This window comes from Hemiscyllium ocellatum, chromosome 5, assembly GCF_020745735.1.
Source record: "Hemiscyllium ocellatum isolate sHemOce1 chromosome 5, sHemOce1.pat.X.cur, whole genome shotgun sequence".
Classification (NCBI taxonomy): Eukaryota; Metazoa; Chordata; class Chondrichthyes; order Orectolobiformes; family Hemiscylliidae; genus Hemiscyllium; species Hemiscyllium ocellatum.
Window position 1 is genome coordinate 59,162,506 of NC_083405.1, and position 15,328 is coordinate 59,177,833.

The following is a 15,328-nucleotide window of genomic DNA, read 5'->3' on the forward strand; positions in this document are numbered from 1 at the left end:
CTCAAAACATAAATTACAATATTGACAAAATCCTGGAATTAGATTTCATCCTTATCCTGTTAGCATGACAGTAATACTTAATTTATTCAAAATTAATTCCAAGTTTAATCTTTCAAGTTCCTCCTGTCTTATGTGTTGGTTGAGATTGATGTTTGGCTCGATGCTGAAAATACTGTATTGACCACAGTTTCTCTATTGCTTTATAAATGAAAGCATTGAATGTAAAAGGCAGTTATGATGATTTTATCTCAAATGCTGGATTATGTCTAATTCTGGACATTGCATTTAAGGAACAATGTAGAAGTTTTAGTGAGGGTGCAAAAATGATTTCTGAGAATAATTCCAGGCATGAGAGAAATGACTTAACTTGATAAATGGGAGAACCTGGAAATGTTCACTTGAGCAAAGAGGGAATTGAGAGAACATTTGATAGAAGTGTTTGCTATCATAATGAGTTTAAGTAGAGTAGATTGTGCAAAACTATTGCCATTGCTGTAAAGATTGAAAACCAGAATGCACAGATTTAATACATGAAAAACTTTTTTTTTATGCAGAACAATTAAGTCATGAATTGTATTACCTGAGATTCAGTTATGGATGAAAAAAAGAATTTGTATAAATGCCTTAAGAGAATTTTTTTTAATCCTATGGGAAAAGGGGAGGTGAATGCGTCTCGCTGAGTGCTTGTAGAGGTAATGCACACACCAGTCTGAATTGCAGTTTCCTGTGCTTTTTACCTAGTTTGAGATTCTATGCTTATTAACGACACCTCTTAAGTTTTTAAAGGTGGAAGATAAATTGGTATGGTTCATTGCAGTGGGCCATTTCAGGTATTTCTGGATCTTCATGTTCACAAAGCAGTTGTGATCTCCCCCTCTAATCTTGGAAAAGTCATCTGATTTGAGATACTTTTTGAGGTTTCCCAAAGATGTGCAGATTACTTTATCTTGATGTTGTAACACTTTTTAAATTGTCAGCAGCGCATTAAAATGGACTTAGCTATCCTCATCATTGATGCCTTCCTTTCATCTTGTTGATTATTGCTGAAGCTCTGCCAGTAAGCTAATCTTGGAAAATTGTATTTAGTCAGCACACACCTGCATCTGAGTTTATCTAAAATGTGACAATAGTCATTCAAGTCTGAAATAAACTGGAAATTCAAATGAAAGAAGTGCTTTTTTTTTTTGAAGCACATTTTCGCATCTGGAGGAATCCTTTGAATCAAGTTATGTATGAGATAGTCCTGACAGTTCCATTTCTAATGCACATAAATTCATACATTATAGTATGAAGAAACAAGGGGACCGAGATTACAAATTTAAATTTATCTATGACTTGGAATGTAATTCATAAATACTTCATTTAAACCTGATGTATAACACAGATAAATAAAAGAAAGGTCAAGTATGAAATTGAAATTGCCTAGAGAGCAACAGTAATTAAATAAAACTAAGAACAGTGGATGCTGAAGATCTGAAACTAACAAAAATGGGAAGTACTGGAGAAACTCAAGGTTTCGCAGCGTCTGAGGAGAGAAAAGCAAGGATCAACATTTTGAGTCCAGTGACCCTTCATCAGCATCACAATAATTCCTTTGCTTTTAATGCTGAATTTCATGAAACAGCTTTGTTAAAATAGCAAAATACTAGGATTTCTACCCAAAAGATTAGTTTGTAAAACTATAGAAATTATGACCAGTTTTTTCCGACTATGCTTTCCTTGGAAAGAATAATTTGCTCAAAGTGTTGTCTTCACAAAATTTGAACCAAATGCTTTTGAGTGCTAGACATGACAGAAGAATGAGTACAAATGAAAAAAAAACGATGATAAGTTTGAGAGATTTCCGATATCTTGCCTGAAAAGTTATCTAAAACACATTTGAAGACCAGTGAAAAGACCAAGGCATGTAAGTTTTAGCAGTGTTCAGAGGATGGTGGTACATGATTATGGAGCAGAGGAATCGGGAAAGGACTAGTGGTATGAAGTAGACCAGTGGAAGTCGGGCGTACCATTTTTTCTCATTTTGTTATGTTCTTATCACTCTTGCAGATGATAGCATCTTTTATTCTCCGGTAACTATTTCTGCGGAGATGACTTAAGTTTTTGTTTTCATTTAGGTAACCTGGCATGAAATAGCACGACCACAAATACATGGATATGACATGCAGTGCTTAGCTATAATTGGTCGTTTTCAGTTTGTTTCTGGTGCTGATGAGAAAGTGCTTCGAGTCTTCACGGCTACCAAAAACTTTGTGGAAAATTTCAGTTCCATTACGTGTACCCCACTTGAGAACCTGCTCTCAAGCAATGTAAGTCCATTGAATGCTATTTAATTTTCATGTCCTTTATCTTTCCATTATAAAAGGTGGGTCTCCCTTCTGATTTTATAAAACAAAACATTTATTATCTAATAACATGAAATATGCATCTGTTTCTTTTTGTTCTCATAACACCAGTTTTCATGGTGCATAATCCAGTTTATTTTTTTTTATTTAATGTAAGAAATCTTTGTTATAATCTACAGTTTTGATAGTGGCTTTTCTGTAGGCTCCTAAGCAAATTGAACCAAAGATCCGTACCTGTCTTTTTTTAGAATGATTTGTTTCCTCATTTCTTGGAATTACAGCACAGAACGTACTATTTGTTCTATCAGGTGTAGATTAATTGTTTTTCTCCATGTTATTTGAATTAATCTCCTCACCACCTGCATTATTTGAATATTTTTTTCTTCTGCAAGCAGCTATCTGATTATCTTGGAAAAGAATTTGTAGTTTTGCATTAGTATAATTCATGGATTTTCCATATTCTAAAAGCTTTCTTGTGGAAAAGGGTCAGTTAGACTCGAAATGTCAACTCTTTTCTCTCCTTACAGATGCTGCCAGACCTGCTGAGATTTTCCAGCATTTCTCTTTTGGTTGAAGGGCTGAATAGTTTGCTGCTGCTCCAAATTTCTTAAAATGTAGTGACCAAATGTAGTGACTGAGGGGTATTGACACCATTTTCTGCATAGTAGAGCATAAGTGCCTTTCAAATGCATTGCCTGCCTGGTGCCAGGGTTTGGGACATCTGCCCAAGGCTGCAGAGGAACTTGTGGTGGAGGGAAGGATCCAGTTGTCTTGGTCCGTGTACGTACCAGTGTCGTAGGTAATGCAAAGATGGAGGCTATGCATAGTCAGTTTGAGGAGCTACATGCCAAAGTAAGCAGAAATTTAAAGGTCATAATCTCCACTTTGTTACTTGACTTGTGCAAATTGGTGCTGGGCAAATTCACAAATAGAGGTGGGCAAATATTGAGTCCTTTTGAGATTGTCAAGATGTAATGAATGGTGTGCCACAGGGATCAGTGTTGGGATCCAACTGTTTGCACTTCATATAAATGACTTGGATGACGGAACAGAAAAGGTGATTGCCAAATTTGATCATAGCACAAAGACAGGGAGAATTGGACAGAAAGCTGAGGTTCTTGTGCAATGTAATTTCGAAAATATTTTGCTTTGCAACTTTTGCATGTTGTATATTAATGATGGAAATTTCACAGATATAAGTTTTTAGAGCCATTGAATTTCATCTTATTAGTGCAGACATAGTGGACTGAAAGGACTGCTCTATGTTCTATGAAATAGTTGGATTGTAAAAAAATGAAGTTTGTTTCCAATTATTACAACTGTAGCAGAACAGTTCAGTTTTTGAGTTGTAACTGAGATGTGTTTTTTTTAAAGTTAGCACTTTTGACTTGCATTGTCAACAGATATTCATTTTATATACTTACTGATTTTCATTTTTTTTCTTTTATTGCAGATAAATGATGAGATCCCTGAAGGTGCAAGTGTACCTGCTTTAGGATTGTCAAATAAGGCAGTATTTCAAGGTATGTTTGAAGAATTTCTTTTTTATTCGAAGTTATAACTCCATTGAGGAAAAACAAAATCACTGAAGATCAGACAGGCTTCAACTTTTGCAGAACCAAAATGACTCTCAGTCCTTTAAAAATGGTTTTTGGTTCTCGATTCTGGGATTCTCGACTGCTTTCCGATTTTAGGGAGTGACTTCCAAGAGTGCCAGCTGCGTCGAGTTGCAAGCTGGCAGGATCCATTGCGAATTATATATAGCCTACTCCTCTGCAGTTTTCATGCAGTTAGATGAGCTTTTTAAAGAATTGTGACTTAAGGCACATTGATGTGTTGTGAACCAGCTTTTGAATAACCTGCTTCAGCCCTTGGCAATCTGTGTGGCCACATCTGAACTTCTTCAAGTTTGTGTCTTTGGGCTAGTACTTCCTGAGATGGGTACATGAAGCCAGTAATTTTTTTCATTTCCCCTCTCAGCCCAAAGGATGAAAATTTGACCCTTATAATAAAAAAAACTGTGGTCTCTGACACGTGCGCAATGTTTATTTAATACGCCCAACTCTGATAATGTACAGATCAGTGGCAGCAAGTCTCATAGCAATCCTTATATCAGTCGTTCTATCATGGCCATAAATGATCATTTTTCATGAAGAGCATTGGACACTGATCAGAGTAAGGAAATGTCGGTACTTGTAATACACAAGCGCTGTCATTTAGGAGATGACTTTTATGAGCAGTTTTATCTCATATTCTCAACACTTGACGTCGCTTTCCTCGGCGAGACCAACAATTGAGCCTTGACTGCTTCAATTTGAGGCTCATTCCTGCATAACAAGGCCTATTAACCCACTGATCAGTTAAAGGAGTTCAAATGCTATATTATTAATGCTCTTTCTGTCCCTCTGTGTAAAGTATCCACATTTTTTGATTGCTCCTCATGTTAGTAGGAAGGAAGTAGAGACTTCAAATAAGGAATATTTATATCTGTGCTGGAAGTTGAGGTTTTTCTGATAAATATTAATTACTTGAATGCAAATGTAGGGGGCATGGCCACAAAAGTTTGAGATGGCGACAACATTTGTTGCTTAGTTAATAGTGAGAAGGAAAGCTGCTGACTGCAGAAGATCAGTGTACTGGTAAGATGGGTGGCAAATGGAATTCAGTGTGAAGTGTTGCATTTGGGAGATCAATCAAGGCAAAGTTAGTGGAAGTACACCAAGTGGTGCACAGGAAATGACAAACATTGGAGTCAATGTTTGCAGATCATTGAAGGTAGCAGGAGAGATAGGTAAAGTGGTTAAAAAACAACATGGAATTGAGTTTTGAGAAGACTTGTAGCTCCGTTTTGAGGTTCTGGATGTAGGTTTGCTCGCTGAGCTGGAAGGTTCATTTTCAGACGTTTCGTCACCATACTAGGTAATGTCTTCAGTGAGCCTGGGCACAAAGTCCTGCTGATGTTTATTGCTTTCTATTGAGATGTTTGGGTTTCTTTGGGTTGGTGATGGCATTTCCGGTGGTGGTGTTATTTCCTGTTCTTTTTCTCAGGGGGTGGTAAATGGGGTCCAAGTCGATGTGTTCGTTGATGGAGTTCCAGTTGGAATGCCATGCTTTTAGAAATTCTCATGCATGTCTCTGTTTGGCTTGTCGTAGGATGGATGTGTTGTCCCAGTCAAAGTGGTGTCCTTCCTTATTTGTATGTAAGGATACTAGTGAGAGAGGGTCATGTCATTTTGTGTGGCTAGTTGATGTTCATGTATCCTGGTGGCTAGTTTTCTGCCTGTTTGTCTAATGTAGCGTATGTTACAATTCTTGCAAGGTATTTTGTAAATGACATTAGTTTTGCTTGTTGTCTGTATAGGGTCTTTCAAGTTCATTAGCTGCTATTTTAGTGTATTGGTGGGTTTGTGGGCTACCATGATGCCAAGGGGTCTGAGTAGTCTGGCAGTTATTTCCGAGATGCCTTTGATGTAGCGGAGAGTGGCTAACGTTTCTGGGTACATTTTGTCTGCTTGTTTGGGTTTGTTGCTGACAAATTGACGGACTGTGCTCATTAGGTGAAAGTGAGGACTGCAGATGCTGGAGATCAGAGTCAATATTATAGTGGCGCTGAAAAAGCACAGCAGGTCAGGCAGCATCCCAGGAGCAGGAAAATCGACATTTCGGGCAGGAGCTGTTAAGCCTCCTGCCTGAAACATCGATTTTCTTGCTTTTCAAATACTGCCTGACCTGTGCTTTTCTAGCACCATTCTAGTCTTGACTGTTCATTGGGTACCCATTCTTTTTCAATACACTGTATAGGTAATTTTCCTCTGCTCTGCGTAGCTCCTCTGTGTAGTGTGTGGTGGCTTATTGAAATAATGTTCTGATGCAGCTTCATTTGTGGATGTTGGGATGATTGCTTCTGTAGTTCAATATTTGGTCCGTATGTGGTGTTTTCCTGTAGACGCTGGTTTGAAATTCCCCATTGGCTATTCGTTCCACTGTGACTTCTAGGAATGGCAGTTTGTTGTCGTTTTCCTCCTCTTTAGTGAATTTCATACCAGTAAGGATATTATTGATGGTCTTAAAGTTTTCTTCTAATTTGTTTTGTTTATTGATGACAAAGGTGGCATCGATGTAGCGGACCCAAAGTTTGGGTTAGATGGTTGGCAGAGCTGTTTGTTCGAGCCTCTGCATTTCTTTCTCTGCTAAGAACCCTGATATCGGAGATCCCATGGGTGTTCCGTTGGTTTGTTTGTAGGTTTTGTTGTTGAAGGTGAAGTGGGTGGAAAGACATTGGTCCACTAGCTTGACGATACTGTCCTTGCTGATGAAGTTGGTGGTGTCTAGTGTATGTGCCTTTTGGGTCTTCTAATAGCGTAGCCAGTGTTTCCTTGGCCAGGTTAATATTGATTGAAATGAACAGCGCTGTTACATGAATAGAAAGCAGGAAGCATAACAGTGCTTTATCCAGAGACTCCCTGAAGATGTTACCTTGTATGGTGACGAAACGTCTGAAAGTGAACCTTCCAGCCCAGCGAGCAAAACTACATACTCAATATGGAATCCTTTGCTAGTTGAGATGTCGAACAAAAGATGAGGCACGTTTTTTGCTAAACCATGTAAATCACATTCCAGAGGATGGCAAGGATCTGGAACTCCACTGCCTGAAAGGACAGTAAAACCAGAAAGTGTCTGGATATAAACCTGAATTATCAGGATATGGACCAACTGCTGGAAAATGCCATTATGCTGGGTGATTACAATTTCATACATGCAGACATGATGAGCCGAATGGCTTTCTTTTGTACCATGTTTTTTTTCTGGTTTTTCTGAATATACGCAGGGGAGTAATATCCAGGGATGTAGGGTGTAGTCGAGTATGAATTGCTTTTTAGGAGGGGTGGAATGGATATAATGAGTCAAATGACCTTCTGTTGTTTTGTACCAGACCAAATGTCCTCAAAACATATTAAGAAGCTTGTCTAGACCCAAACTTTTTCTTGTTTTAAAGGTGTCTGTAATGCATTATGTTCCAGATGCAGTTTGACAGGTCAAACTACTAGGCTTGAAACACTTTGTTCATACACTATAGTTAAAATGCAAACAGAATAAAAATAAAAGTATTGGTTTAACATTTAATCTATTAAAATGCAATATGTTAACTAATATTAATTAACTTTTCAAATATATAACATCTCATTTGCAAAGGCAAATTCAGAAAAACAGATTGTCTCACATGCAATTCCAGCAGCAGGAGAACCCCCAGCTTTTAGCTGTTAACAGAGAGAGAAAAAAAGGCTTCCACACCCAGCTTCAAAGCTCCAGCAGCAACTGTTACTGAAAACTAAAACTAAAGCTCCTGGTCCTGTGGGAATTTGATCCCACCTATTCAGGCTGCTTCTGTTTACTTCGTCTTTCTCAACCTTTCTTCATTTAAAAAAAATGATGAAATACCCCCTCTTAAAGCCAAAGTATCATCACACTGTGCTGTGACATTCCTATGATTCTAAATGGTGTTTCACAAGAAATAATGTGTTCCTCACAATAACTACGTGAAAACGTTTTGCCACATGTTGCCTTGCTTATTTTGCAAGTTAACACATCTGTTTCCTCTGGTTCTCAAATTTACATGGAGAAAGTGAGGACTGCAGATGCTGGAAATTGGAGTCAAAGTGTGGCATTGGAAAAGTATCAGAGTCAAAAAGTGTGGTGCTGGTAAAGCACAGCCGGTCAGGCAGCATCCGAGGAGCAGGAGAGTCGATGTTTCGAACATCAAAGATGATGACTAATGAAGAGTTTATGCTCGAAACATCGAATCTCCTGCTCCTTGGATGCTTCCTGACCAGCTGCGCTTTGCCAGCGCCACACTTTTTGACTCTCAAACTTACAATTTATTTAGATGAACACATGTAGTTTGTCTTTGAAGTTACAGCATTGTGCAATTTATGGAATCATAGGAAGTAGCAGCAGTAGTAGGTTATTTGGCCTTTTGAATCTGTCTCTCCATTCAATATGATCTTGATTTATCATCTAACTCCGTAACCTGTTCTCGCTTTCTCCCATATCCTTTGATCCCATGAGCTTTATGAACTATATTTTACTCCTTTTGGAAACATTCAAGATTTTGACCTCAATTGCTTTCTGTGGCAGAAAATTCCACAGGCTCACCACTCTCTGGGTGATAACTTTTTTCCTCCTCTCAGTCCTAAAATGGCCTTTCCTATATCCTGAAGCTCTAATGTTGAAGTTTTAAAACTGTGTTAATGCTCAGTCAGATAATTGTGCCTTTTCTGCTTCAGGAGATCTAGCTGCCAATGCTAGTAAAATGGACCAAAGTGCTCTGCCGCTTAATGCTGCTGACCAGTATCCTCAGACCTACTTCCACCCAATCAGCCTCACAGGTAAAGAAGGTACTCAGAGACTAAGGATTTTTGGGGAGACTTTTGAATTTGATGCTATAATGAAAGCTAAGCTACCTTCCAAGCATTTTATTAAAATGTGGAAGTTTGTCAATATGCTATATATATTGTAAATAATATTCGATTTTCAATCAAGGACACCAGTTGAATTTGATGGAATATTATTTAAATGTTCAAGTAGCTAATCCCAGAATTGGTCAATTTTGAGCAACCAGTTACATAAGTTATTTTGTGAATAAGAAAATGTAAATTTCTTCCTGCAGACTTTATCATGTGTCCTCAGCTACAAAATAAACTTCAAGTTTCTTGGGTTTGATCCAGGTTGTCTGAAAAAAATGACTTCCCCAAGCTCTCAAAATGATTGTAAATGTACGAGTATCCTATATTGTATGATAGATGAAAATCTGCATATCTTTTAACATACGATTGTAACATTAAAAAGGCATCTGGATGTTTATATGAAAGGAAGGGTTTGGAAGGATATGGGCCAAATGCTGGCAGGTGGGACTAGATTGGGTTGGGATATCTGGTCGGCATGGACAAGTTGGACCGAAGGGTCTGTTTCCATGCTGTACATCTCTGACTCTGATTCTATACGTGCAAGAGTGATGTTTATTTAAATAGAAACATCACGAACTGCTTCATGGAAATTTTATCATTTTGGCCTGATTGTAATTGCAAAGTTAAGGATGGATGAGCCATTAGTTAACTTAAGCACAAATACCATAACTTCAAATTTGAACATAAAAACAGACAACAAGGGTAGGCCACTTTGAGCCTGTTCAGCTGTTCAACATGATCATGGTTGATCTGATTTTATACTTAACTCTACATTTTTGCATCCTCTTTCATCCCCTTGGTAATCTAAGTCATTCTGTTGAATCTTTGGGCGTCAGGAGTCAATATGTATCAGAAAGAGCTTGAAAGGAGTTCTGTGTGGAATAGGGTGTAGACAGCAGACCTTTTGATGTCTTTAGATTTATCGATGGAGAAGAAGGAAATGCCAGCCTGTAGAGGATTGTCATAGTCTGTAGCTGACAAAGTAAAGGAGCTGATGTATAGAAATGAATGAAGTGGTCAAGGAGCAATCTGGATGGTTAGCAATTTAGATTGAATACATTCAGCTGATAAGGTGAATCTCATAGCATTCAAAATGGAGAGGAAGTTGTTGAGCAGCTGCAGAAATGTTATTGCGTATGAAAGCTAAATGGTATATAGTTAACATTTTGCGTCTTTGTTAGTGATTTGATAAAAGTTTTCTTTGCAGGATAAACAGAAAAGAAGTTGGGATCAGAAAGGTGTAGGGCAGTGTGGATGATGTAAAATACATGAAAGCGGTCAGAGAACATCTTGTCTGTGGGAGAAATGCCATGTGGTATGTGAAGGCTAAAGACTGGCAAGCTGTAAGTAGGGATAGTGAATTTATACAAGGCAGAGGTTCAGGGAGTACTTCATAGAGTCATGGAAACAGACCCTTCGGTCCAACCCCTCCATGCTGACCAGATGTTCCACCTGCCAGCACCCGGCCCATATCCCTCCAAACCTTTCCTATTCATCTACCCATCCAAATACCTCTTTAATATTGCAATTGTACCAGCCTCCACCACATTATCTGGCAGCTCATTTCATACACGTACAACCCTTTGCATGAAAAAGTTGCCCCTTAGGTCTCTTTTGTATCTTTCCCCTCTCACCTAAACCTATGTCCTCTAGTTCTGGACTCCCCGAGCCCAGGTAAAGGATTTTGCCTATTTATCCTATCCGTGCCCCTCATAATTTTGTAAACCTCTATAAGGTCACCCCTCAGCCTCCGCACCAGGGAAAACAGCCCCAGCCTGTTCTGCCTCTCCCTGTAGCTCAGATCCTCCAACCCTGGCAACATCCTTGTAAATCTTTTCTGAACCCTTTTAAGTTTCACAACAACTTTCTGAAAGGAAGGAGACCAGAACTGCATGCAATATTCCAACAGTGGCCTAACCAATGTCCTGTACAGCCACAACATGACCTCCCAGCTCCTGTACTCAATACTCTGAGCTATAAAGGAAAGCATACCAAACGCCGCCTTCACTATCCTAGCTACCTGCGACTCCACTTTCAAGGAGCTATGAACCTGCACTCCAAGGTCTCTTTGTTCAGCAACACTCCCTAGGACCTTACCATTAAGTGTGGAAGTCCTGCTGAGATTTGCTTTCCTGAAATGCAGCACCTCACATTTATCTGAATTAAACTCCATCTGCCACTTCTCAGCCCATTGGCCCATCTGGTCAAAATCCTGTTCTAATCTGAGGTAACCCTCTTCGCTGTCCGCTACACCTCCAATTTTGGTGTCATCTGCAAACTTACTAACTGTACCTCTTATGCTCGCATCTAAATCATTTATGTAAATGACAAAGTAGAGGGCTCAGCACCGACCCTCGTGGCACTACACTGGTCGCAGGCCTTCAGTCTGAAAAACAACCCTCCACCACCACCCTCTGTCTTCTACCTTTGAGCCAGTTCTGTATCCAAATGGCTAATTCTCCCTGTATTCCATGAGATCTAATCTTGCTAATCAGTCTCCCATGGGGAAGCTTGTTGAACGCCTTACTGAAGTCCATATAGATCACATCTACTGCTCTGCCGTCATCAATCTTCTTTGTTACTTCATCAAAAAACTCAATCAAGTTTGTGACTCATGATTTCCCAAGCACAAAGCCATGTTGACTATCCCGAATCAGTCCTTGCCTTTCCAAATATATGTACAACCTGTCCCTCAGGATTCCCTCCAACAGCTTGCCCACCACTGAGGTCAGGCTCACTGGTCTATAGTTCCCTGGCTTGTCCTCACCACACTTCTTATACAGTGGCACCACGTTTGCCAACCTCCAGTTTTCCAGCACCTCACCTGTGACTATCGATGATACAAATATTCCAGCAAGAGGCCCAGCAATCACTTCTCTAGCTTCCCACAGAGTTCTCGGGTACACCTGATCAGGTCCTGGGGATTTATCCACCTTTAACCGTTTCAAGACATCCAGCACTTCCTCCTCTGTAATCTGGACATTTTGCAAGATGTCACCATCTATTTCCCTACAATCTATATCTTCCATATCCTTTTCCACAGTAAATACTGATGCAAAATATTCATTTAGTATCTTCCCCCATTTTCTGTCACTCCACACAAAGGCCGCCTTGCTGATCTTTGAGGGGGTCTATTCTCTCCCGAGTTACTCTTTTGTCCTTAATATATTTGTAAAACTCCTTTGGATTCTCCTTTATTCTATTTGCCAAAGCTGTCTCATGTCCCCGTTTTGCCGTCCTGATTTCCCTCTTAAGTATACTCCTACTTTCTTGATACTCTTCTAGGGATTCATTCGATCTATCCTGTCTGTACCTGACATTCGCCTCCTTCCTTTTCTTAACCAAACCCTCAATTTCTTTATTCATCCAGCATTCCCTATAGCTATCAGCCTTTCCTTTCACCCTGACAGGAATATACTTTCTCTGGATTCTTGCTATCTCATTTCTGAAGGCTTCCCATTTTTCAGCCGTCCCTTTACCTGCGAACATCTGCCTCCAATCAGCTTTTGAAAGTTCTTGCCTAATACCATCAAAATTGGCCTTTTTCCAAGTTAGGACTTCAACTTTTAGATCTGGTCTATCCTTTTCCATCACTATTTTAAAACAAATAGAATTGTGGTTGCTGGCTCCAAAGTGCTTCTCCACTGACACCTCCAGTCACCTGCCCTGCCTTATTTCCCAAGAGTATGTCAAGTTTTGCACCTTCTCCAGTAGGTACATCCACATACTGAATCAGAAAATTGTCTTGTACACACTCAACAAATTCCTTTCTAACCCTTAACACTATGGCAGTCCCAGTCGATGTTTGGAAGGTTAAAATCCCCTACCACAACAACCATATTATTCTTACAGATAGCTGAGATCTCCTTGCAAGTTGGTTTCTCAATTTCCCTCGGACTATTAGGGGGTCTATAATACAATCCCAGTAAGGTGATCATCCTTTTCTTATTTCTCAGTTCCACCCAAATAACTTCCCTGGATGTATTTCTAGGAATATCCTCCCTTTGCACAGCTGTAATGCTATCCCTTATCAAAAATGCCACCATCAAACACCCCCCCCCCCCCCCCCCCCCCCCCACCTCTTTTGTCTCCCTTTCTATCCTTCCTGTAGCATTTGTATCCTGGAACATTCAGCTGTCAGTCTTGCCCACCCCTGAGCCATGTTTCCGTAATTGCTATGATATCCCAGTCCCATGTTCCTAACCATGCCCTGAGTTCATCTGCCTTCCCTGTTAGGCCCCTTGCATTGAAATAAATGCCGTTTAATTTATTAGTCCTACCTTGTCCCTGCTTGCCCTGACTGTTTGAATCACTTCTGTTCTCAGCTGTACCTGTCTCAGATCGATCTCTTTCCTCACTATCTTCCTGGGTCCCACACCCCCCACCTTACTAGTTTAAATCCTCCCAAGCAGTTCTAGCAAATTTCCCTGCCAGTATATTAGTCCCCTTCCAATTTAGGGGCAAGCCGTCCTTCTTGTACAGGTCACTTCTACCCCAAAAGAGATTCCAATGATCCAAACATGTGAATCCTTCTCCCATACACCAGCTCCTCAGCCATGCATTCATCTGCCCTATCCTCCTATTCCTGCCCTCACTAGCACGTAGCTCTGGGAGTAATCCAGATATTATTACCCTTGAGGACCTCCTTTTTAAATTTCTGCCTAACTCTCTGTAATCTCCCTTCAGAGTCTCAACCTTCTCCCTTCCAATGCCATTGGTTCGAATGTGGACAATGACCTCCTGCTGGCCCCTTTCCCCCGTGACAACATTCTGCACCCTCTCTGAGACATTCTTGATCCTGTTACCAAGGAAACAACACACCATTCTGCTTTTTCTCTGCTGGCCACAGAAACGGCTGTCTGTACCTCTGACTACAGAATCCCCTAACACAATTGATCTCTTGGAAGCCAACGTACCCCTCGTTGCATTAGAGCCAATCTCAATACCAGAAACTTGGCTGTTTGTGCTACGTTCCCCTGAGAATCCATCACCCCCTACATTTTCCAAAACAGCATACCTGTTTGAAATGAGTATATCCACAAAAGACTCCTGCTCTAGTTGCCTACCTCACTTGAGGGAAAGGAATTCAGAGAAGAGGGAAGTCAGGAATTTGGGATGGTGATTTTAATGATAAAAGGCTAAGAATGGCTCTGCAGGAAATGAGGAAAGAAAGACAGCTGGATATTTTGATGAGAATCATTGCGTAGAGTTCAGGGAGCAGAATGTAATAAAGATTTTAAGTGAGTTGGAACCTAATGAGGGTCTTAAAGGAGGACCAAATGAGGAAATGAAAATATGAATTTGTAGTGATGGCCACAGTATGATTACACCTGTTTGAGTGCGCCACCCATTAATCTGATCTTGAATAAAACCAGATTGTAGGTACATTCGCAATACTATTGCAAATGGCAAGAGTTTTGTTTCTAAGTGAGTGGTACTCTGGATGGACATGAATGTTGGTCTTCTGACAGAACATACATTGACTCAAGTTGGGCAACTTGAATGGGGAAAGCATTGACTAGGTATGCTTCCACTGGTTTGCTGGATGGGAACATCATTGCGAGTACTTAGGGCTGATGCTTATGAAAATAGGAGTTTTAGTGCACCGTTTGGACAATGCCAAGAGTGGTGCAAAAGATACCAGTGAGCTTATCCAAGGGACCTCAAGCTTACAGCAGTGGCAAATGAATATAACATAGGTAAAAAGAATCTAGGGAAATTGCTCACCTGTAACTTTCCTCAAGTCTGTTGTGTGGCACTGTATCAAATGCTTTTGGATATTTATGAAAAAAAGGAATTTGGTAGGGAGTTCTGTGGAACCCCACAGGAAAGAGTCTTCCATTTGCAAATGCACCAGAAAAAAAAAGCTTCATTTCCTGCCACTGAACTAATTTTATGTACAGTTTGCTACATTTTTTGTAATCCTACGGGCTTTACTTTTTTAAACTGATGAATTGTGTTGGAAACTTGTTAAAAGCCACATCAAATATATTCCCCTTACCATTCCTCCCTGTTGCTTATTCTAAAGATTTAATCAAGTTATTCAAATATGATCTCCTCTTAATAAATCCATGTTGGTTTTTCTAGATTAATGTGAAACCATTCGAAGTACCGTTTATCCTGTGTCTCAGAATTAATTTCACCTCTGAGGTTATACTGCTTGACGTCTAATTATTGGTCTGTGTCTAGGTTTTCTTTCTAAAAGGTGCAATTTTGGCAATCCTCTGACACCACACCTGTTCCCATTGGGATTAGAAAATGATGGGTAGGCTTTTTGCTGTTTACTGCATGGCTTCTTTTAACAGCCCAGGTACATTTGAAAAGCCAGTACAGACAGAATGGATGGAACGGTTTCCCACTCTACCATAACATTTACATAATACTCTGATATTAATGCTGGATGCAAATCGAGGGAGCATGATCAGCAAAAATTGGCTGTGAGATTGCCAATGTGGAGGATAGCTGGAGACTGCACAAATATGTCGATGGACTGATTAGGGAGCAGAAAGGTGGCTAGTG

At 40.0% G+C, this 15,328-nt stretch overlaps 1 protein-coding gene across 1 annotated transcript in view; it reads left to right on the forward strand.

Annotated features, from left to right (window-relative positions):
* Nucleotides 1–15,328, forward strand: part of elp2 (elongator acetyltransferase complex subunit 2) — a 150,535-nt gene that overhangs the window by 64,853 nt on the left and 70,354 nt on the right. The window contains exons 13-15 of the mRNA XM_060825464.1: nucleotides 2,118–2,309; nucleotides 3,799–3,868; nucleotides 8,630–8,731. Coding sequence (XP_060681447.1) covers nucleotides 2,118–2,309; nucleotides 3,799–3,868; nucleotides 8,630–8,731 — 364 coding nt within the window. The remainder of the gene's footprint in view (nucleotides 1–2,117; nucleotides 2,310–3,798; nucleotides 3,869–8,629; nucleotides 8,732–15,328) is intronic.